General features: G+C 36.4%; 2 protein-coding genes and 1 pseudogene across 2 annotated transcripts in view; all 3 read left to right on the top strand.

Annotated features, from left to right (window-relative positions):
• Positions 1-1705, top strand: part of LOC107656308 (transmembrane and TPR repeat-containing protein 1-like) — a 45765-nt gene extending 44060 nt beyond the window's left edge. The window contains exon 20 of the mRNA XM_016444079.1: positions 887-1705. Coding sequence (XP_016299565.1) covers positions 887-1009 — 123 coding nt within the window. The 3' untranslated portion in view covers positions 1010-1705. The remainder of the gene's footprint in view (positions 1-886) is intronic.
• Positions 1706-2722: 1017 nt separating this feature from the next.
• LOC107656218 (polyserase-2-like) lies at positions 2723-6376 on the top strand (annotated as a pseudogene).
• Positions 6377-6915: 539 nt separating this feature from the next.
• On the top strand, positions 6916-19199 carry LOC107656307 (lipase maturation factor 2-like). Its single transcript, XM_016444078.1, has 14 exons — positions 6916-7106; positions 10452-10693; positions 10815-10843; positions 11428-11621; positions 11935-12116; positions 12817-12964; positions 13398-13532; positions 14268-14373; positions 14519-14615; positions 16156-16338; positions 17174-17342; positions 17430-17541; positions 18303-18411; positions 18522-19199. The coding sequence occupies exons 1-14, from the start codon at positions 7013-7015 to the stop codon at positions 18849-18851; spliced, it is 2130 nt and encodes a 709-aa protein (XP_016299564.1). The 5' UTR covers positions 6916-7012; the 3' UTR covers positions 18852-19199.
• Positions 19200-21114: the final 1915 nt, after the last annotated feature.

The raw sequence follows: 21114 nt of genomic DNA, 5'->3' as shown, positions 1-21114 counted from the left end.
AATTTTATCATGCTTAGTAATACAAATTTAATATGAAAAAAGTAAAATATAATAATGTTAATAATTAAAATTGAAATATTAAATAACAATTAATATGCCATTTAAAAATATGTAAAACACAATTGTGAAAAAATGAATCAGTACGGTCTCATTTTATATAAAAATATATTTTAAAATAGGATACATTTTCTTGAGATAACAATTACATAAAATAATTTGACTTGTTTTCTGTGAATTGTATCTTTTGTTTTCAATTAAGCATACATTTATTTAAATGTTTAAATTATAATACATTATTTAATACATTTATAATTTAAAGCATAAAAATCATGTTAATATATTAATCATTTAGTCACAGTTTGTTAAAACCATTAAAAAACTATTCTAATTAAAAAAAAAAATCATTGAGTTTTATTACTGTATTACAGTAATAATGAGATTTTTTAAAGTAAAATTATAGTAGTGACACTTTAAGGTCCTATTAGTTATTGTTGGTTAGTGATTAACTAACATGAAGTAACAATGAGCAAAACATTTGTTGCAGTATTTATTCATCTTTCCTAATACTAGTTAAAAAATACATCTGATCGTTGTTAGTTCATGTTAGCTCAGGTCCATTAAATAATATTAACGTATACAACTTTTGATTTTACTAACATATTAGTACATGTTGTAATTATCATTAACTAAGAGTAATAAATTCATGTTAACTAATGTTAATAAATAGAAACCTTACTGTAAAGTATGATCAAAATTGTCGCAATGCATATATAAATTCTTATTTATTCCTTTTGATTAGATGAAAAATGACCTGGCCATTTTCTCATGCCATTGTAACCTGAACTGTTGTGTGCTTGTTTTCGATTATTTATTTTTATTTTTTTAGGGAGACTATGCAGCAGCAAGAATGTACTACCAAAGAGCTCTTCTCCTCTCACCCGGCTCCAAACTGCTGAAGGAGAACCTGGCCAAGCTGGACAGACTAGAGAAAAAACTCCAAGGGGCCTAGAGGAACAGCGTGACCTGAACTCAACTGTCAGACAAATGATGAAGGACAAGCAACTGAGAGACAGAAGGGTGAAGAGAAGGGCCGAACTAAGACATGCAAACTACGGTTTGGACTCAGGAGATGATTAATGACCGCTTCCTTCCCCTCTAGAGTTTACAGAGAGGCTCTAGGATTGAACTAATCCAAAAGCCTGATTTTTTTTTAGCCTCTACATCCAGGGCTGGTACCATTGACCTCAACACATCACTGCAGTATCTCACAGCAACATATTTCAGAAGTTCTCATCATTTTCCCCATGTGTCGTCCCAAGACGAGCACTCAGACCAGCACAAATTGAGCATTTGTTGTTTTTGATTTAATCGGAGCAGAGGTAGCGTCTCTGAGAGGGATTTTTTCAGAGCCGTTCCGCTCGACCACTGCAGCTCCGTTCTGCTTCGCTGGCTGCAAAACCTCAGAAAGCATTTCAGACAAATGCTGTGAGTTATTAAATATGACAAGCCGTCTGCTGTGTTCCATGAACACGGCTGATCAGTTGTAGGTGGTCTGCTTGTATTTTGTTTTGTTTTTTTCTCATATAAGGATTTTGTGAGTGATTTAAATGAAGGAAAAAAATGACAGAGTCGTTCATCATGTGCTTTAATTTGATCTTTTATCTTGTTCATGCATCAATATTGTGGAATGTATCTTGGACTAAAGGCATATTGAGAAATTGGAAGCTGGTGTTGACATATCATGGCTGTGACACAGGAAATATTAACATTAGGATTTAAAATATTCTAAAACTAAAACAGTGTCTGACACTGATGTACTCTGCAGAGGTAAACTGTGGCAAGGGGGTCCTTTAGAGTGACAGCTGCCCCTGATATTCCCTGATTTTATTACATTTTATTGAATGTCTGACGGTGTTGACAAAAAGTGGGGACGCAAATTTAAAATCTTATGAAACATGCATGTGTCATTAAAAAAACAACCTTGCTTTGATAGGAGATATTATTAAGTGTTGCTTTTGATAAAACAAGCTCTTTTTCCATCATTAAAACAAACATTTTTATCCATTTTATTGCATATGAATGATTGAACCCTTCTCTGTGGACACACTGTTTTAGATGTAGTGAGAGGACATTAAGAAACACAGATTTGGTATAATAATGAGAAAATTAAATTGAAGGTGATAATTGTGTTAAATACATTCTATTATTAATCCCTCCTGACATTTAAAATTGAAAATATTTTTATTTTTTAAAGCTAATAGCAGTTACCATTGCTGGACCTGTTTTGTCCCACGTCTCAAGAATGAAATTTATATTGTTATTGTAATGAAAAGATGCAAATGAGGCTTTTTCACTAGTGGTCACAGACTATAATGACGTTTTAAATTGAGTTGTCTGAATGAATGATACAGTAAGCATATGGTAGGCTTTTCCATATGAGACACATTCCTTTATCAAACAATGGAAATTAGTAATAAAAACAGTGACTAAAGTTTAGTATCCTGGTGTGACTGTAGCCAGAACAATGATGCAGATTGGTTTAGACGCTCACTTTGACTTTCTGCGTGTATTTTCAGCAGTACATTATAAATATAATGTCAACAGATTGTTACAATAATGGAAGATTTGTCGTGCAAAACATGGAAGTACATTACGATTTCGATCCACAGGGCGTGTAGTTTAACGCGCGAAAGCTTGGATCTTTGCTGACCTCTAGTGGTGAAACTCTGAATTATTCCACTTAGTTAATTAAGCGCTGATGGCGCCACAGCTGTATATTTTCTGTGCGTGTTGTTGTCTTGTAACGCCCTTTGTAAGCTTCTCCGCTCATTTTTTAAAAACACATTTGTGAACATGCATAAAAAGTATTTATTTATTTTAATGCTCTCTCTTAATTGGACAAAGGCCGACCCTGGTGAGACTCAGCAATTTAAACATGTCTCAAGCTGTTGTTTGTGAACTGATGTTACCTAAGATTTTAATAACTTGCCTTGTTCATGTGATTTCCTACTTCGTATAGTGTACTATTTCTTTTAAGATGCTAAAGAGAATCCCAATAGAGGCACTTCAGCTGAGACAAACTGCATCTTTGGCAATGGATGTTATGGTAAGGCTGAGTTCATACTGCATAACTTCATCCGCTGGCCTGCAAATATGATTCCTCGCACTGTTTATCAGACCAGGCTGGCATTCGTGCCTTCATCCCAGAGAAGGATGAGGAGGAGAGCCGGATTATAGGTGGGCAGGAGGCATGGGCACATTCATGGCCTTGGCAGGTGTCCCTGCAGTACTCAGAAATGCCAGCCTGCGGGGCAGCCATCCTCAACCTGCGGTGGGTTATAACCGCCTACCACTGCTTCAAACGGTAAGCCCACCAGCACTGGTCTATAAAACCTCTATGAGTGCAAATATGTGTCTTAAAACCAAAATTAATGTTTGTGAACAGTTATAAAAAGGCGTCACTGTGGAAGGCAGTGGCTGGAATGCACAATTTGGAGAATATGAATGAATCCTGCCATCAAGTGAGTGTCTGTGTGTGTTTATTTACATCTCACACCCTTCTAATGTGGATTTTTTGTTTTATTTCATTCCATTTTAATTTGTATAACTCCCTTGTGTTTTATTTAAAGACTGTAGAGGTGGAAAATATCATCTCCCACAAGGGCTACAACCAAAAGACAAACGAGAATGATATTGCCCTGGTGAAACTGCAGAGTCCCCTGCTGTTTAATGAGTGTGTGAGGCCTGTTGGCATCTTAAACAATGACTTGTCCCCTCAGGAAACCTGTACTGTCACCGGCTGGGGCGCCATCAGAGAGAGTAAGGCCCTTAATGGCAGGAATATGTTAACCTTGTCCTGTATAACCTGTGTAATGGGCTTCATAGGTAGTGGTTATATGTGATTAGATGAATTTGTCTCTTTATAGATGGGCCTCGTGCCTCTGGACTTCAAGAGGTCAATGTAACTGTTTTTGAGCCTCAAACATGTAACAAATATTACAGAGGGAAAATGCTTAAGTTTATGATGTGTGCCGGAGCAGAGGAAGGCGGAATGGATGCATGTCAGGTAAACATTTGCATTTTTTTTTTCTGACAAATACCTGAAGAGTTACTTCATGTCAGCCGGTGAACATGATGTCTTTTTTTGTTCTAATAATTAATTTATTCAAAAATATGTGATATACATCAAGTAAAAATATCAGGGTCATACAGCTACCCTGATATAAGGAAGAATAAAATTAAGTAATTTCTTTATTTTTATATCTTAGAAAAATATGTATAGGAATTATTAATAAAATAGAATAATAATTAAAATAGCTGGGGGGTCGGGTGTGGTCAGGCCCAAAGACCAGGGGTCTACACCACATTATACCACTACAAGCAATGGATCGAGTCTTCCATACGTGGTATGTACTTTCAGATTTCAGTGATGTGTCAGTGGCTGCTCTTTTTTTTTTTGCTTGTATTATATAGGTGAACTCGTTTCTGATGACTCTGTAGGAGATTCAACTGGTAAGAGACTCTTGTACCTCATCATGTACCTTTTCGATTGCTTTAGTCATCATTCATGTCCATTTCCATGTCGTGGCTTCAGTGCAGTGTGGTCAGGCCAAAATTGAGTCCTGCCAACTCCCCGGTGACTTGGCGCAGGTGGTGTCCTCTGTGGATGGCACATTCAAGGTGGAGAACGTGAGCGAGGCATCTGCGAACTCCTGGCCGTGGCATGTCAGCCTCCAGAGCCACGATACGCATTACTGTAGCGGCGTCCTCGTTCAGCCCCGCTGGGTTCTTGCACCGCGTCATTGCCTTCCCAGGTAAGCTTGATGAGTTTAATGATCTACGTTCAGCATTTGTCCCTCAGTGATGCTCTGACAGTTTGTCCCACAGTGCTGGAGATGTTGTGGTCTTGGGAGCTCATGACCTGAACTTCATGTCGGGTCAGACTGCAGCTGTGGAAAGCGTGCAGAGTTTGGCTTACGATGGCAGCTTCCCACCGGCCTCCGATCTCTCCATGATCCGCTTATCTGTCCCAGCTCGAATCGGTATAGAATCACATGACCTTATCTGTTTTTCATGAGATCCTGCTCAACAATCAGAGTTGTACAGCTTAACGTTTACTCCATCCAGGGCCGATGATATTTCCGGTGTGCATAACAGATAAAGATGATGAAATGGTTAATGAAGATAACTCATCTTGTGTGACAACTGGTTGGGGAACAAGAAAAGCTACCTGTGAGTTAACCGTGTTCAGCATTAAAACCAATATAAAATAGCATTTTCAACCCAGTTTACTTTCATTTTATTTTCAATATATTCAACAAACCAATTGTCATATGTAGGTCATGGACGATTGTTTTTATTTTATCATTTCATTTGATTTTTTTTATTATTTTTTTTTTTTTCCATCCATCCATTCTCCAAACCACTTGTCCTATGTAGGTTGTGGATTTTTATTTTATTTTATCCCCATCCATTTGTTCTATTTTTTTCCCCATCTATTCTCCAAATAGCTTGTTCCATGTTGGTCATGGATGGTTATTTAATTAAATTTTCTTTCTTATTTTTTGATTGATTTTATTTGATTGATTGATTGATTGATTGATTTCCATCCATCTGTTCTCCAAACCACTTGTCCCATGTAGTGTGGCATGGATGCTGGCGCTTGTCCCATATTCTTGTGCCAAAGGCAGGGAAATGTCTTGGATGGATGGTTATATTATTATTTTTGATTTGATTAATTGGAGGAACATGCATTGCTAAGTCATGCACAAGAAGACCAGAAACCTATTTTAAGTTAATGGGGTGAATCTTGAGTTCATGTTGACTTTACATCTGAAAATATGGAAAATGAATGATAAATGGAAACAACACAGTTTTCTGTGAAATATTTATTGTCCATTGCTACTTTGTACTTGCTCCTTCCTCAAACACATGCTAACATTTTCTTTTAGTAGTTATGTTTTATTTTTCTCATATTAGTGGATCTGCACCCTGATATTCTACATATGGCCAGAGTTAAGCCTCTTTCTGAGAAAGCCTGCATGACGGGCTGGGGTGACCGTTTCAACATGAAATCCCTCCTATGTACGGATGCAGCAGCCTCCACCTCCTGCTTGGTACAGGCTTACAGTAGTTTCAACAATCACTATGCACATGCACATGTCCTGGTCACTTCAATTCTTTGTTGTATAGGGGGACTCTGGCGCACCCCTTATGTGTGAAAAAAAAATGGGGTCTACTACCTTGTAGGACTAACAACATGGGGCGGCAAGAAATGTGAACCTCGGAAACCGGCTGTGTTCACTAGAGTGTCGGCCTATCACTCATGGATACAAACTTTTATCAGAAATGCCTAAAATCTTTAATAAAGCTCTATATTAAAATATTCATTCAACTCCTTGTGTGGCTTGTCATGTTGTTTGCAAAGCAATACTTTCTTTAATCACGTTTTATCTATAAGCAAGAAAAAATGATTTTCAGGTTTCATAACTTGCTCGGAAAACTAACAATCATTATTTGGCGTTTGGCTAGTTGTTCTGCTGTGCTTTCGAAATGACATTGTGACGTTCACCCATGAGCTACATATTCAAACTAGTGAACAAATCATTTTAAATCGAATCTTTCAGTGAATCGATTGATCCGGTTCATAAAATAATTCATTTTCGAATCGGTTCTCGAGTCACACTCTCTTTTTGGTTTTCTGGCATACAAAACAGTCACTGTAAATTCATTTTAGTATGATTACATGAAAATGATATTTAGGTTTTAAACGGCTCTTTGGAACGTTTTGGTTTTGGAGAATTTTGTTGGAATGCCAGGGACCGCGTGATTACGTAAGGACGTAAAAGAACCGAATGAGCTGTTCAAAATAAACGATTCGCGGAAGAGAGTCGGACTTGCCATTACTAATTCAAACTCCACCCCTCCGAGTCCACTTCATTTTTCCAATGAGCTTCAGCTCTCGAATCACCCGAAACAAAGCGACACCTCATCCCTCCAGCAAGCCGCCAAGATGGGGGAAGTAAAAACGCCCAGACAATGGTTCTTGTGGAGCATTGCACTTATTTACGTGTGTGCTTTTGCATCCATCTACGTTCAAATACCAGGTAGGGAAGTTTCTGTGTTATTTGCAGATGGATGTTTGGCGGCTATGGTGGGTTTTGGGTGCGGCACTAATGAATGGTTGCGTTTACACTTGAACTGTGTTGTGGAATGTCGGCGAAAACAAACCGGATTTCCTTTGATTCATTCATTCATTCATTGGCGCTAATCGTTCGTTCATCTGCAAAATCGTGTCACGGGGATCATTCTCACTTTTCAGTTCAAACTTTTGAAGGACCTCGTGCACAAGCAGCATCTCCATGATGAGGGAGCAGAGCTGAATTTGCGCAGTAGACTTAATATTTTTAAATGAGATTTCTGAACTTCGAGATAACTAGACATAATGCCCGAATGAACAGAGCAGCACTGCTTCAGTTCCTCCACATGTGTTGATATTTGGGAGCCCCGCCAGTTAGTGCTGAGTGCGCACTGTAGTGACCCGTCATCACTCAGGGGCCTATGAGCTTTTTAACGTTTGATGCATATGCCATGTGTATGGTGTGTTGAAGCCTTTTTTGTTAAACTGCTGCATGTACTGTACCAACACATTTCAAAGTGTCAATAAGCTCCACTCAGCCGCGTGTACAAAGAATCACCTCATCCAGTTTAAAAAGCTCTCACCTCTAAGCATTGTTACGCATACATTTGCAATGTGTTACCAAGTGCAGGATTACACACTCTCTTTCTCTCTGTAAATATGCATGTATGTGTGCGTGCATACATGGTATAGACTGGGTGGGTTTATTTCTGTATTGGCACATACCTCAAAGCTTTTGCTGCTAAAAAAAAAAAATGCTATTTAACGTTTGCACCAGAATAGGCCAAGAAAAATGGCAATAATGAAAACACATTGACCTTTTGTGACCGCATTCCCCAGTAGTAATGTTGTCATACTCTATGGGGTAAGTTGTCACAATGGATTTTATAATAGGCTTTTTGGAAAATAACATGTATTATATGCAATACAATTCATGAACTGCAACTGTAAAGGTACTGTACAAAAATAGCAAATTGTGTGTATGTATATAATATTTTCTGTATATAATGTGTGTGTATGTGTGTGTGTATGTGTATATATATATGTATATGTATATATATGTGTGTGTATATATATATATATATATATATAAACTTTTTGTGAGAAGAAAGCACCCCTACAACAACTTCTGAAAGTGAACGGTAGTGTTTTACTCTAGCATTACATAAAAATGTAATTTTAACATGAGTTTAGGAACTGAATAATAAAAAGGAAAAATACAACACTGCTTGGTATTTACTCTTTGAATTCAATATGCACTGATTTGTATTTAAGCTACAAAAGTTATTTAGGTAAGAGCAGTGGGTGATTTTCTCTTTGTCTTTTGTTCATGGCCCCAAATATTGCAAGCCGTAGCGATATGCATATTGCGATATGTACATATGTGCGAAATTTCGATAATTTCGATATATTGCACAGCCCTAGTTAGAGCCCAGTGTTTGTTCATTACAAAAAGCGGAGTACTGTCAAATCTGGCCACAAGCAAACTGTGTTGCTCACAGATAAAGGAAATCATGTGCACTGAATAATAGCTCTCTTTCCGTTGGGTTGTTTGACTCCCAACTGTGCATGTTTAGCACTCAGCAGAAGGGGCATTTTCAGAGTTTCAGTTCCTGCAAAAATATTTTCCTCCCGTGGGAAACGATCCTCTAAGGCAGTGTGCCTTGAGGAGCTGCTTGTGGCAGAACTGGGTCTATTGCCAAAATGGAGTAATTCAAAGAGCAACCGTGAGTCATACGTTGGCACTGCCACAATACACGGCCTGTTCTCTAACTCAAACCAGCCTACTATGCGCTCACTCTTGCTGTGGCTTGCATGCCAAAAATGTGGATATGCAACTTTGCAACCTCTGCCAACCGCCATCCACCTTAAGAGTTCAGTCACATTAAAAATGAGCTCAGTTTATCAACGTTCTGTAACAGTGAAGTAGTATTTCCTGATCTCTCTGTACTCTACATCTGTCTTTTGTTCACTAACTGTTAGCAAGTAGCCTAAAGGAGTATTTCACAGTGCACCTGTTTGCATCCAGTGGTATTGCAGTGTTTAGGGCATCTGGGGCGTCTGTACTTGAGGCATTAAAAAGTCACAGGACGGGTTTGTTTCACTCATGGTCATGGCAGTGTGCACCTGTGGTGTTGTTGAATGAATGTTTACATGACGCTTGATGCTTTGTGCTTTTACTGTCACTGAGCAAACAAACACAACTTATTATTGTGTGCAGATCTCGAGTGCAGTCTGTCACCACCGGCGGCATGGCGCAGTGTTTCTAATCTGCACATTTGCACAATGAAATATGATCTGTTTTTTTTCTTTCTCCATATTGCCACCTTTTTATGCCTCACTCATCAATTCAGCTTTAAAGTCCGTATTAAATGGCATTCGGAACTCGTCTTACTTCCAAAAGGATATTTATTTATTGATTGATTGATTGATTGTACAGGAGTATAGTTATATTAAAAACATCCATCCGTCCATCCATCCATCCATCCATCCATCCAACCATCGTAGGGTAGTGGAGATGCTGGAGACTAATAGTTATAATAAAAATATAGTTTGGCAACATATTTATTATTATTATCATTATGTTTACATAAGTATAGTTGTTATAAAATAGTTGGCTAAATATTTATTTATTTATTTATTATGTTTACATAAGTATAGTGGTTATAATAAAAAAATAGCTGGCTAAATATTTATTTATTGTTGTTATGTTTACATAATTATAGTTGTTAATTATAGTAGTTATAATATAGTATAGTATAGTTGAAATAAAAAAATATTTTTATGTATTTACTTGTTTACTTATTTTATTGGTTTATTATATTTATATTTATTTAGTTATTTATGTTTTACATATATGTACAAGTACAGTCATGATAAAAAATATTACATATAAGTATTACAAATGTAGTGTTTTTATTTACAACACAACTAGCTATAGGTAGGCATCTACACATCTCATTCAGAATCAATTAATTAAATAACGTTACAAACGGTAAAAAATAACTTTAATAATTTTTTTTTTTTTTGACCAATCCATTTAAATAACCATAAGAGTCATTCCTTTTTTTAATCAGACCACATTGGTTGTGCTGTATGTTTGTTTTTCTGTTTTTTTTTTTCTGTTTTTTTTAATTGAAATTGAAAGTTGTTTCAAGGCCATATTATGTTATTACATTTTGATATGTAAGCAATGCAAGATAACGCAAATGCCAATATCATAGATCAACAATGTGCACAGTTATATCATGCACAATAAGACCAAGAATGATCAAAATTGACTAAGCCTGCATCTGTTTGTGTCGCTGTACAGGTTTGTATGGAGACGAGGGTATTCTCCCTGTGCGCCTGCAGATGCCAAAAGAGCAGCGGCCCCTGCTGGAGCAGGAGTCCCTTCTGTGTCTGGGGCCGTCTCTGGGTCTGGCTCCCCAGCAGACCTTGGAGCTCATGTGCCTGCTTGGAGTGGCACTAGGCCTGGGCGCCGTGCTGCTGGAGCCCCTGAGAGACAGTCTGATCTACCTCTGCTTGCAGGCCCTCTACCTTTCACTCTATAATGTCAGTATTATGTCCTTTTATCTATTGTCCGCCATGGCAAAAGCTTCTTTAAAAGGCTTATGACATTGTAGTCTCTGCGGAAACATAATTGAGTGATGACAGTATATGTTTTGTTTTATAGGTCGGTGGAGACTTCCTCCACTCTGAATGGTGAGTTTCACAATTTGTCATGTATGACTTGCATTTTGACCTACTGTGACTCATTCTGTATAACCGACACAGCCGTAACCGCTTGTTTAGTTCTCCATCGTTGTTGAGGCTCTAATTGGGGCATTTACAAGTCAAATTCTCTGCAGCAGAAAGTCTGCGAGGGAATGAGAGGGAAAACTGGCCACAAATGTCACTGCCTGCCTATTAAATTTAATGTGATTACAGTCCATTTGATTACTATTCCATTAGTGGACTATGTGCTTTTATGATTAATTGATGATTAAATGGGCAAAAACCTGACTTGCGTTTAAAGAACCCCAGCCATATGCAGGAACAACAATAAAGAGACTTGTGGGTGGGCTCTTTGAATTTGGCTGGTAAATAACCACCCAAAACACCTATCAACTGCATAGCAAAGTGGTAAAATCATTCCGAACACCTTGACAACTGAATCATGATGGCCTGACAACAACCCACAATGCCTTAGCAACACAACTGCAAGTTTCTTACAGGCTAACACCACAGACTTTCTTGAGTTTGTAATTGCGTTTGACTGATTGTGATTGGTTCCATTGCTCTCATAGGGACGTGCTGCTGTTGGAGGCTGGGGTTCTGGCTGTGCTTGTAGCTCCGCTGGGTTTGCTGCGCCGTCACTCCTCTTACAGTTATCATGACCCTGTGAGCTTCTGGTTGACCCGTTGGCTGTTTTTCCGGCTGACCTTCTGCACAGGTGTGAGTAAGCTGGCCAGCGGCGACCCTGCGTGGTATGACCTGTCAGGTAAAATGAATCATTTTTAACATTATTTATTCTGTATTGATTGAGATCAGTTTTGTGCTCGTCATACCGCCCACTTTTATTCATGAGGAAATCTTATACAGCACTGGAAATTCACTTCCCAAATGATTTATAGATCGTGTAACATCCATTAGTATAAGGTTTTGTTAATCTAGGGACTTAAATACTGAAAGGACCAATGTTTATTAATTTGCATGAAGTAATGGTGAAAATAGCCAAGAACTATTTTTGTGTGGGAAAAACTGACTCATATGTAGATTACAGTGTTTTGAAAACTCAAGCATCTCTTTTGCAGCACTGAGTCATCATTTGGAGAACCAGATGAACCCCACTCTTTTGGCCTGGTATGTCCATCAGCTTCCTGATTGGCTGCTGAGATTAGGAGCAGTGGTTGTGTTGCAGAGCGAAATCATTGTTCCTCTTGTGACGTTCTTTGCTCCCATTCGGCGTTTGAGACTGTTCGGCTTTTATGTTCAGGTTTGTTGCGTGTAAGTACTTGTTTGTGCATGAGTGTAGTATTGTGTGTGTGTGTGTGTGTGTGTGTGCATGCCTGCATTAAAAGATATCTGCATCCCTCTTGTTGAAAATATGAAGAGTGGATCTAAATGTAATGTTTTTTACCGGCCCCACTACAATTTTATTCATGTTTTTAAGTTAAGTCCACCTAGAACTGTATTTCCACAACTTGACATCTCAAATAGCATGCATATTTAAATGGAATTGTGTGTTATGAAAGATTTTATGTAGTAGTTGTTCTAATGTTGTTGTTTTTTATTGTGATATTTTATTATTAGCTTTTAATAGGATAATTTATTAAAATAATCATATATATATAAAAATAATAATAATTATTATTATTATTATATCAAATTATAAATAATTTTTTATATATAAGTGTGTGTGTGTGTGTGTGTGTGTGTGTGTGAGAGAGAGACTGTATGGAGATAATATATATACGGTATATCATATTTCTCTGATACTGACATTGATTCTGAAATGGCATTAAATAATTAAAAACTTTTAGAGTGCATTACTAAGTTGAAGGGTAAGTCAGTTCTTTTCAGTAGTAGTACACAATGTGACAGTTTAAACCGGAAATATTCTTTTAATGAAGTGTTGTTGTTCTGCAAGACTTTTTCACTTATACCTCTTTTTTTTTTTTATACCATTTTGTCAGCTGTTTCTCCAGCTCTGCTACATCCTCACTGGTAACTGCAGCCTTCTGAACCTGCTGAGCATCACCCTAAGCTTCTCATTGCTGGATGATGATCATTTCAACTCCAATTCTGGTCCAAAGAAGAAGGGCCAGGAAAAAAAGCCTAGAAGTATGACCACATATCTCTAACTTATCTTTTTTTTGCAGTAATTTCTGATGGGATAGTCAAGACTTTCACTAATGATCTGATTAAAGGGTTAGTTCACCCAAAAATGAAAATTTTGTCATTAATTACTTGCCCTCAGTTCGTTCCAAACCCGTAAGACCTTTGTTCATCTTCAGAACACAAATTAAGAGAAGAGAAGAAGACACAGAAGAGAAAGAGAGATGAACAAAGGTCTTACGGGTTTGGAACAACATGAGGGTTAGTAATTAATGACAGAATTTTAATTTTGGGTGAACTATCCATTTAAAAGGCTCATTAATAGATCTCAGTAAAAAATGTATTTAAGTTGATATTAATTAAATCTGTTTGTTCTGCCAGTACCACACTTGTGTTCACACTTCTGAGCTTTTATTTAGTGTATGTCTGTGTTTTTTAGGCTACGGACAGGCCTTGGTCTCTTATTTGACGCTATTGGTGGAGTTGGCCGTCTACCTGTTCATCCTGTACTGTTTTATTGCTCTCTTTAAGATACAGATTAACTGGGAAGAAAAAACGCTGTCATCCAAAACAAGTGAGTGAGACTTTAAATGAAAAATCTAAAATTGATTTGGAAAAGTGCTGATGTTTCCTTTAGTTTGGTAATACAGTAGAGTTATAAATGTGAGTACAAACTTAGAATTGAATTGTTTTGTGAAATGTTAGGATGAATCTCATGGTTATATTTCAATCCAAAATCAGAAGAGATATCTTGAATGAATAAAAAAAATTCATGACAATTAATGAGAAATAATCAATAATACTGTAATCCAGAATCCAGTTTGAACACAACAGTTTAAACATTTTCATAAATTACAACTAAATACTACCATGAAGTATAAATACAAAAATAAAATATTGACTATTTAACTTATACATAATTTTTTATATAGAATATATAAAATAGTTTTGACATGATATTAATGAGATTTGTTTAGTAAAGTTTATTAATTTTAATTTTAATTTAATTTTCTTTACATTTCATATGCAAAAAAAATTATTTGCAAGATTACTTTTTTTTTTCTTTTCTTTTCTTTTGAAGTTGAGGTGAAATATGAACCCAACATGTTCTTTGCAAATTTTGGGAGATAAATCTGATTGACCTGCTATGCCTGATGTGGTGGTGTTATTAAAGATGTTTTGTGATATGAAACGTATTCTGTTTCAGCCAACATGTTCTTTCTCAAATCAAAATATGGCCAGCAAATGCATCAGTTAGTTTAATTATTTAATTAATTACTGTCCTATTTATTTCTGAACTTTCTTTCAGGTTTCAATCAAAAGGGATTTGATGTGTTTCTGGAGGTTTTTCAGGAGCTCACTATCTGGATTGGTGTCCTTTCGTTCACCTGGGAAGCGGTGTCTGCCATGCTCAAGTAAGCTTAATCTGGAATGTTTATGAGAAGCAGATTTTTTTGTGTGTACAAAAAGTAAAGATTTAAAATTTCAGCCTATGATTTTGCCAAAGTCCATTGTCGCAAGAGACAAGCCAAGAAATCTCCCATCTGTTTCCTTTGTCAGTTGTGTGTGCACACGAGGTATTGCCAGCAAGCTCTGGTCTCTCCTTCAGTGGGTGGTCATCACAGTGGCTGCTGTGGCCGTATTTGCCCTCAGTGTGGTGAGTTACATGTCCTACATCTGGTTGCAACTGCGATATCACAATTGATTTGTGAATTTTTTTTTTGGGTGGCTTTGTGACTCATCCAGTCAAATTGCTAGCTTTTGTCTCAAGTGTTATATAATTGTACTGGTGACTTTCCATTCATTCATTTGTTTGCATTTCCTGTAGAAATAACTATATTTTTAATATAACATTCTAAATGTGACTTTTGTTTCCTTCATTTTGCTCCAGTTATTACACATAAGCAATACAGTGCCCTCTGCTGTCCATAAGCATAAAATCTGATCTTTATGGACTGCACTGGTACAGTGTATGCATTTTTACCTGCTTTTTACACAAGTACAAGGGCTGTCAAGCAAATAAATTTTTTTTATCTAATTAAATACATGAAGTAATTAATCTAATTAATTGCAAATTAATAGCACGTCAATTTGGGATGAGAAGTTACCCCTCAAAAGTAAAATATGCATTGTTGTAAATGAGAAAACCATTGAATAGAGATGATTAAAAAAAGTAGTTTTAATAAGAAATAGTTTGATTCAACAGAATTTATTACACAAACTTTTAAGGCTACAGTGTGGCCATAACATTGTTTTCAGAAGCTGCATCTGAAGTGGGATTTAGGTATATTATATATATTGAAGTGGGATTTAGGTATATTTACACACTATTCAGAGTTTGCATGAATGCATTTACACTGGAATTAGAATTGCATTAATAATGTTATGAAGTTAATGGGTTTTGAATAGGCATTTGTTTTTTTTTTAAAGGAATATTGAAATATAATTTTTTTTCATGAAATTATAAACTAAGTATGAAAATAAAACCACCAGGAGGTGGTGGTTTGATAGTATTGATTGAATCATTTAAACGGCTGATTCATTCAAAAACGAAGCAAGTCTTTATGAATGGGTAACTGAATCATTGGCTCACTCGATGTGTTCAAAATCGTGGATTCATTCAGTAATGAAACGCCTCTGTGTTTTACTTGGAAGTGTGGAGGCACAACATTTCTGCTGTGGATTTGTTTGAAACACTTCGTTGGCGAAATTGAGCAAAAACAGACAACACACTGACAATATTGTCTACAACACAATATTAATTTTTTGTTTATTGAACTGTTGTATAAAATCAATATCACATTTGCAATCGTGCAGATATTTGGGGGAAAAAAACGTAATCTTGCTTGTGTGATATTGCTAAACTATATCCTATGATTTAAATATAAAACAAAAACCCATCCACGGGCATTTTTGCCTTCATATGTTGAATTTTAGGGGCATATAACTGCATTCTAATAGGACACATCACACCGTCAGTCATCTTGCAGCAACTGCATGCGATGTTAGATGATGTAGAGGTGCAGGGTGCATTAAATGCATTAGTAATTTTAACGCTTCATTTTCTCCATCATTTATTGCACCAAATTAACTTGTTAAATCAGCAGCCCTATATAAGACATGATCTATGGACTTCAATTTAGGCATTTTTACCAGCCTTTGTATGCAAGTACATGTGTGTTGGTGTTTCCTCTCAGGTTCCATACACATCCATGGCTGGCATGTCAGTCAGTAAAGTATTACCTGCAGTGCGAGACACGTACAGCGCCGTAGAGAGGTACCAGCTGGTCGGGGCATACGGCATCCAGCACAGATTGATCTCTGCTGAGGGCAGGCCTGAGATCATTTTAGAGGGCAGCTATGATGGGCTGACATGGACGGTAAGAAGGAAGTGGAAAAGGTTGCCGTGCTACAATAATCCAAATCACTTTATTTTTTTTACTCTTGTAATAATGTCAGTCATTGTTTCCACAAAGTCTTCACTCAACGAAAAGGTTAAAGGGGTCATATGACGTTGCTAAAAAGAACATTATGTAAACATAAAACCATGTCTGCATTTGTAATCGGAGAAACGACAAACAACAAGCGCTACTCTACACTGCTCAAAACTCTTTATTCTGCTAAAATTCTTTAAATATGAAAACGTACTTACAGTCTGTGAGTCAGAAGCGCCAGACTGTCCTTGTAAAGTTGGAATTGCCCCACTTTATAGAAACAGCCTTTGTGCACAGATGAATTGTAGGCTACTCTGCAGGTTCAGGAAACAGTTCTCAGTAAAATGGGTTGCTCACATCTGAATATTTGGGTTGAACTGTTCTAGAACAGTTGTAAATACAACTTAACGACTGATTTCTAGTTGTGTCCTCTTTTGGAAGACCAAACAAAATAGTTTCGCATGGCGGCGGTGGCAACAACAATACTACAGCGAGAATCAAAGTTACGCCTCCTTTCTTTGCGTGAACATTTGGGCGGTGTTATGCAAATCTTATCATATTGTGACGTAGATGTGGGGGCGTGTTTAAACGAGGCGTTTTAGGAGGGCGTGGACGACTTAACTTTTATAAAGAATATCTCTTTGGGTTTGAGACTTTAGGGATCTTATCTATTCACGAACAGCTTGTGACACTCCAAAGAGAAAGGAAAATTTGAAATTGCATCATATGACCCCTTTAAAGTTTGTTCTCAGTGGACTGGTGTATTCTTATCCGGTTGCAGGAAATGAACCCTATGTATAAACCAGGAAATGTGAATGTAGTCCCACCCATAGTAGGACCTCACCAGCCACGGCTGGAGTGGCTGATGTGGCAGGCAGCTCAAGGGGGGGATGATACAAGCCCCTGGTTTACAGGTCTCATACAGCGCCTCCTACAGGGTAAACCCGAGGGTGAGCGACCACTTTACTTATCAGATTACATTTACTTGATGCTGATGTTGAATTATGTCTCTAATTTTCTGTTTTTCTTTCCTGTAGTGGTTAGTCTGCTTCAGGTGGATGAAGCGCAGTACCCCTTTAGTCAGAGACCACCAGCTCTAATCAAAGCCAAGCTTTATAACTACCACTTCACAGATCCTGCTAAAGACAAGTGAGCTCCTTACCTCTCTATTTAACACTGTCACATTTATATATTGTGCATAATATTGTGGTTTTAGATTAGAACTTCATTTTGTGAGCATTGCATCATATTTTGTAAATGGAAAGGTTTAATTGAATTGACTCCATTGTTCCATTAATTATTCTAATATTCTTGGGAGAAAAACAAATAAAACCAGGGGAGTATTCAGAAAAAAAAACTTGATTTCACCTTCTTTTTTCTTTTTATAATTTTAATGATAAAACTAAATTATATACAGGTAAATGTTAAATCTGTATAATTAATACATTAACTAATCTGAATTAGTTTTAATATTAAATATAATAAAATTATATAATTTGTCTATAAATATCCCATTTGTTAGTATTTTTTTAGTATGTTCCTTTTGTAATTTTAAAGATAATTCTAAATGATATACAGATAAATGTTAAATCTGTATAATTAATACATTAAAATAACTAATTGGGATTTATATTAAATATAACAAAATTATGTAAATTTTGTTTTTATTTATAAATATTCCATTTGTTAGTAATTCTGTAGTAAGTTCATTTTATTAATTTTAAGTGATAATGCTAAATGATATACAGGTAAATGTTAAATCTATATAATTAAGGGTAAAATAACTATCTGACTTAATATTAATATTATTTGGTTGTCAGTTACTACTGGTTGTAGCTACTATTTGTCCCTTTGTTTGCAGTCCGAATCTGCTCTCAGCTTTAGTGTACTTTTGTTTGTCATTTTGGAAGGACCCATCTGCAGAACTGGTGGAGGCGGCAGTACAAAAAGGAGTTTTTTCCCATTGTGAACCTCGATGACCCCACGCTTAAGAAACTGTTAGAGGAGTCTGGACTGAAGGTAAAATAGGAAAAGCAAACATGCATCGTTCACAATAAAACCAGCAACATGCATTGGGAAAGTTAATAGAGTTCTGATGATTGATTTGAAACTTGTCTGTTTGCGTGCAGGAGAAATTCCCAGTTCAGCCCGGTTCTGACACGCCTGTATCCCAAGTTCTTAGCCTCATTCGGGGCCACGTCAAAGGCCTCTCGGGGTCCCTCGTGCTTTCAACACTGTTAGCTACTTTAGCCGGCATCTTCCTCATCAAAGCCGTCTTCTCCTGGGCTTTAGGGAGCCGAAAACCTAGACCAGCTTCAGCTGATCACAAGCCTAGGAAACCCAAAGAGCCCTCTGAGATGGCGGAGAAAAGCCAAGCACCAGCTACATCTAACCGGGGCAGCAAGAAGGACTCCAATGAAAAAAAGGACTCGGAGAGGAGCCCCCGCAAGAAGAAATGAGCTCTTGCTGTCACTTTGTGCCTTTCTCTTTGGCCATATGCAATGACACATGATTCTCTCTCAGGTGTACAATTTTTTTATTCTAAGATTGAGTCTTTGATTTTCCTGCCTGTCACACACCTCAGATTTGTGTTACCACTACACCGTTTTATATCTTTGTGCCAAAACCACTCAGTCAAATGCACAGAACTTGATGTAATTGGCTTTGAATGTTAACAGAGTCCATTTTAAGCTATCACCTGTTACACCCTCATTTATACACCGTGGACGTCCCAAAGATTAGAACAAAAGCACAAATGCAATTTTTTTTCATGCTATTTAACGCATTAAACGGTTGTTGGTCAATTATTTTATTCCTCCGTTGTTTTTCTAATCGTACAACTTATGCTTTTTTGTCTAGAAGTACTAAAATCAACATTCAGAAATGTTATTCACCTTAAAAATTGAATGTTAAAAAGGTGACTCTATTTGTAATGACGTGAAAGGGTGGAATGTTTTTTGGACAAGATATTTAATTTTAATTTTAAACTTCACCCTATATTGTCTCAACAAGTATGGGATACACCCATTCCGTCAAAACTTAACTCACCCGTCAGTCATGCATTTCATAAATGAAAGTTGAAAATCAGTTTTTAGTCACCACAAGGTGGCAGTGTAAACGCATCATGATTGCACACAACATTTTACAACCTAGGTGGGATTTAATTACACAGCACTTAAAACGGGTTATATCAAATTGATGTTTAATTCTAAAGCCAAATGCTTCACTTTAAGTTAAAAGAATATACGGTAAGTAGATTTGTATTTAGTTAAAATAAAGTTATGTTTGGTACAATTCAACCATGACATTAAACCGTTATGAATTAATGAACATTTAAATATTATATATATTTATTGTAATTTCATAAAACCTAATGCATTAATGTTAACATAGAGACTTTTTATTTCTATGAACAATTTAAATTATTAAACAATATATTTAAATAATAATTAATAATAATACATGTATAAGTGTGTGTGGGTTGTGTCTGTGTAGATAGATAAATAGATTATGAAGTGTTCATTTTTGGGCTTCACATTACAGTGTATTTTGTGCTAACATAGTTTAATGGTAATTTGTATTAAAGGAGTAGTTCACTTCCAGAACAAAAATTTACAGATAATGTACTCGCCCCCTTGTCATCCAAGATGTCTTTCTTTCTTCAGTTGTAAAGAAATTATGTTTTTTGAAGAAAACATTTCAGGAATTTTCTCCATATAGTGGACTTATATGGTGCCCGCGAGTTTGAACTTCCAAAATGCATTTTCAGTGTAGCTTCAAACAGCTCTAAACGATCCCAGCCGAGGAAGAAGAGTCTTATCTAGCAAAATGATCGGTCATTTTCTAAAGAAAATTTACAATTTATATCATTTTTAACCTCAAACGCTCCTCTTGTCTAGCTCTGCGTGAACTCTGTGCATTCCGGTTCATGACAGTTAGGGTAGGTTAATAAATTACATTTTAAAATATATTTAAATAGAAAACAGTTCTTTTTAAATGGTAAAAATATTTCAAAATTTTGCTGTTTTGCTGTACTTTGGATCAAATAAATTGGTGAACAGAAGAGACTTCTATAAAAACATTAAAAATCTTACTGTTCAAAAACGTTTGACTGGTAGTGTATAGGCAACTTTAATTTTTCTCTTATTTCTAGCTTTTAACTGGATAAGAAATCAGATACACTGCTGGACAATAACCAATAATAATGATTTGTTTATATAATACACTTATCACATATATATATATTTTAATTATCACATAATAAGGCAGAATAGTTTCTATACTGTAATGAATGCTATGTCAATTAGCACTGCATTGGTCATACACTTTATTTATTACCTGGAGATGACTGGAGAAAACACAAATAAACCATATATTGTTGCAGTCATATGTTTAATGTCTTCATGTTTCCAAACGTTTCTGTTTTTCTGTGAAAAGTAAACAACTGTTTTCATACAGCCATAGACGCTTTTGTCCATATTTGGGATTTCCTGGTACAACTTTCTGCTGGAGAGCGCCCTGCGGCTTTGAGTATGAATGAGTGTTTTGCGCTCCGTGATGTTCATCTTGCCTTATTCTGGGTCCGAATAAAACATCAGATCATGCACAGACTATCCTGTCTCTTTGAATTTAAATCTATATTTATTCACACCGGCTCTTGAAAACCTCTATGCAAACATGATATTAAAAGTGTGGGGGACATGTTCCCCGCGTGATCTATGC

Source organism: Sinocyclocheilus anshuiensis, unplaced genomic scaffold (genome assembly GCF_001515605.1).
Source record: "Sinocyclocheilus anshuiensis isolate Anshui unplaced genomic scaffold, SAMN03320099.WGS_v1.1 scaffold183, whole genome shotgun sequence".
Lineage (NCBI taxonomy): Eukaryota > Metazoa > Chordata > Actinopteri > Cypriniformes > Cyprinidae > Sinocyclocheilus > Sinocyclocheilus anshuiensis.
This window is presented reverse-complemented; position numbering and strand designations above follow the sequence as displayed.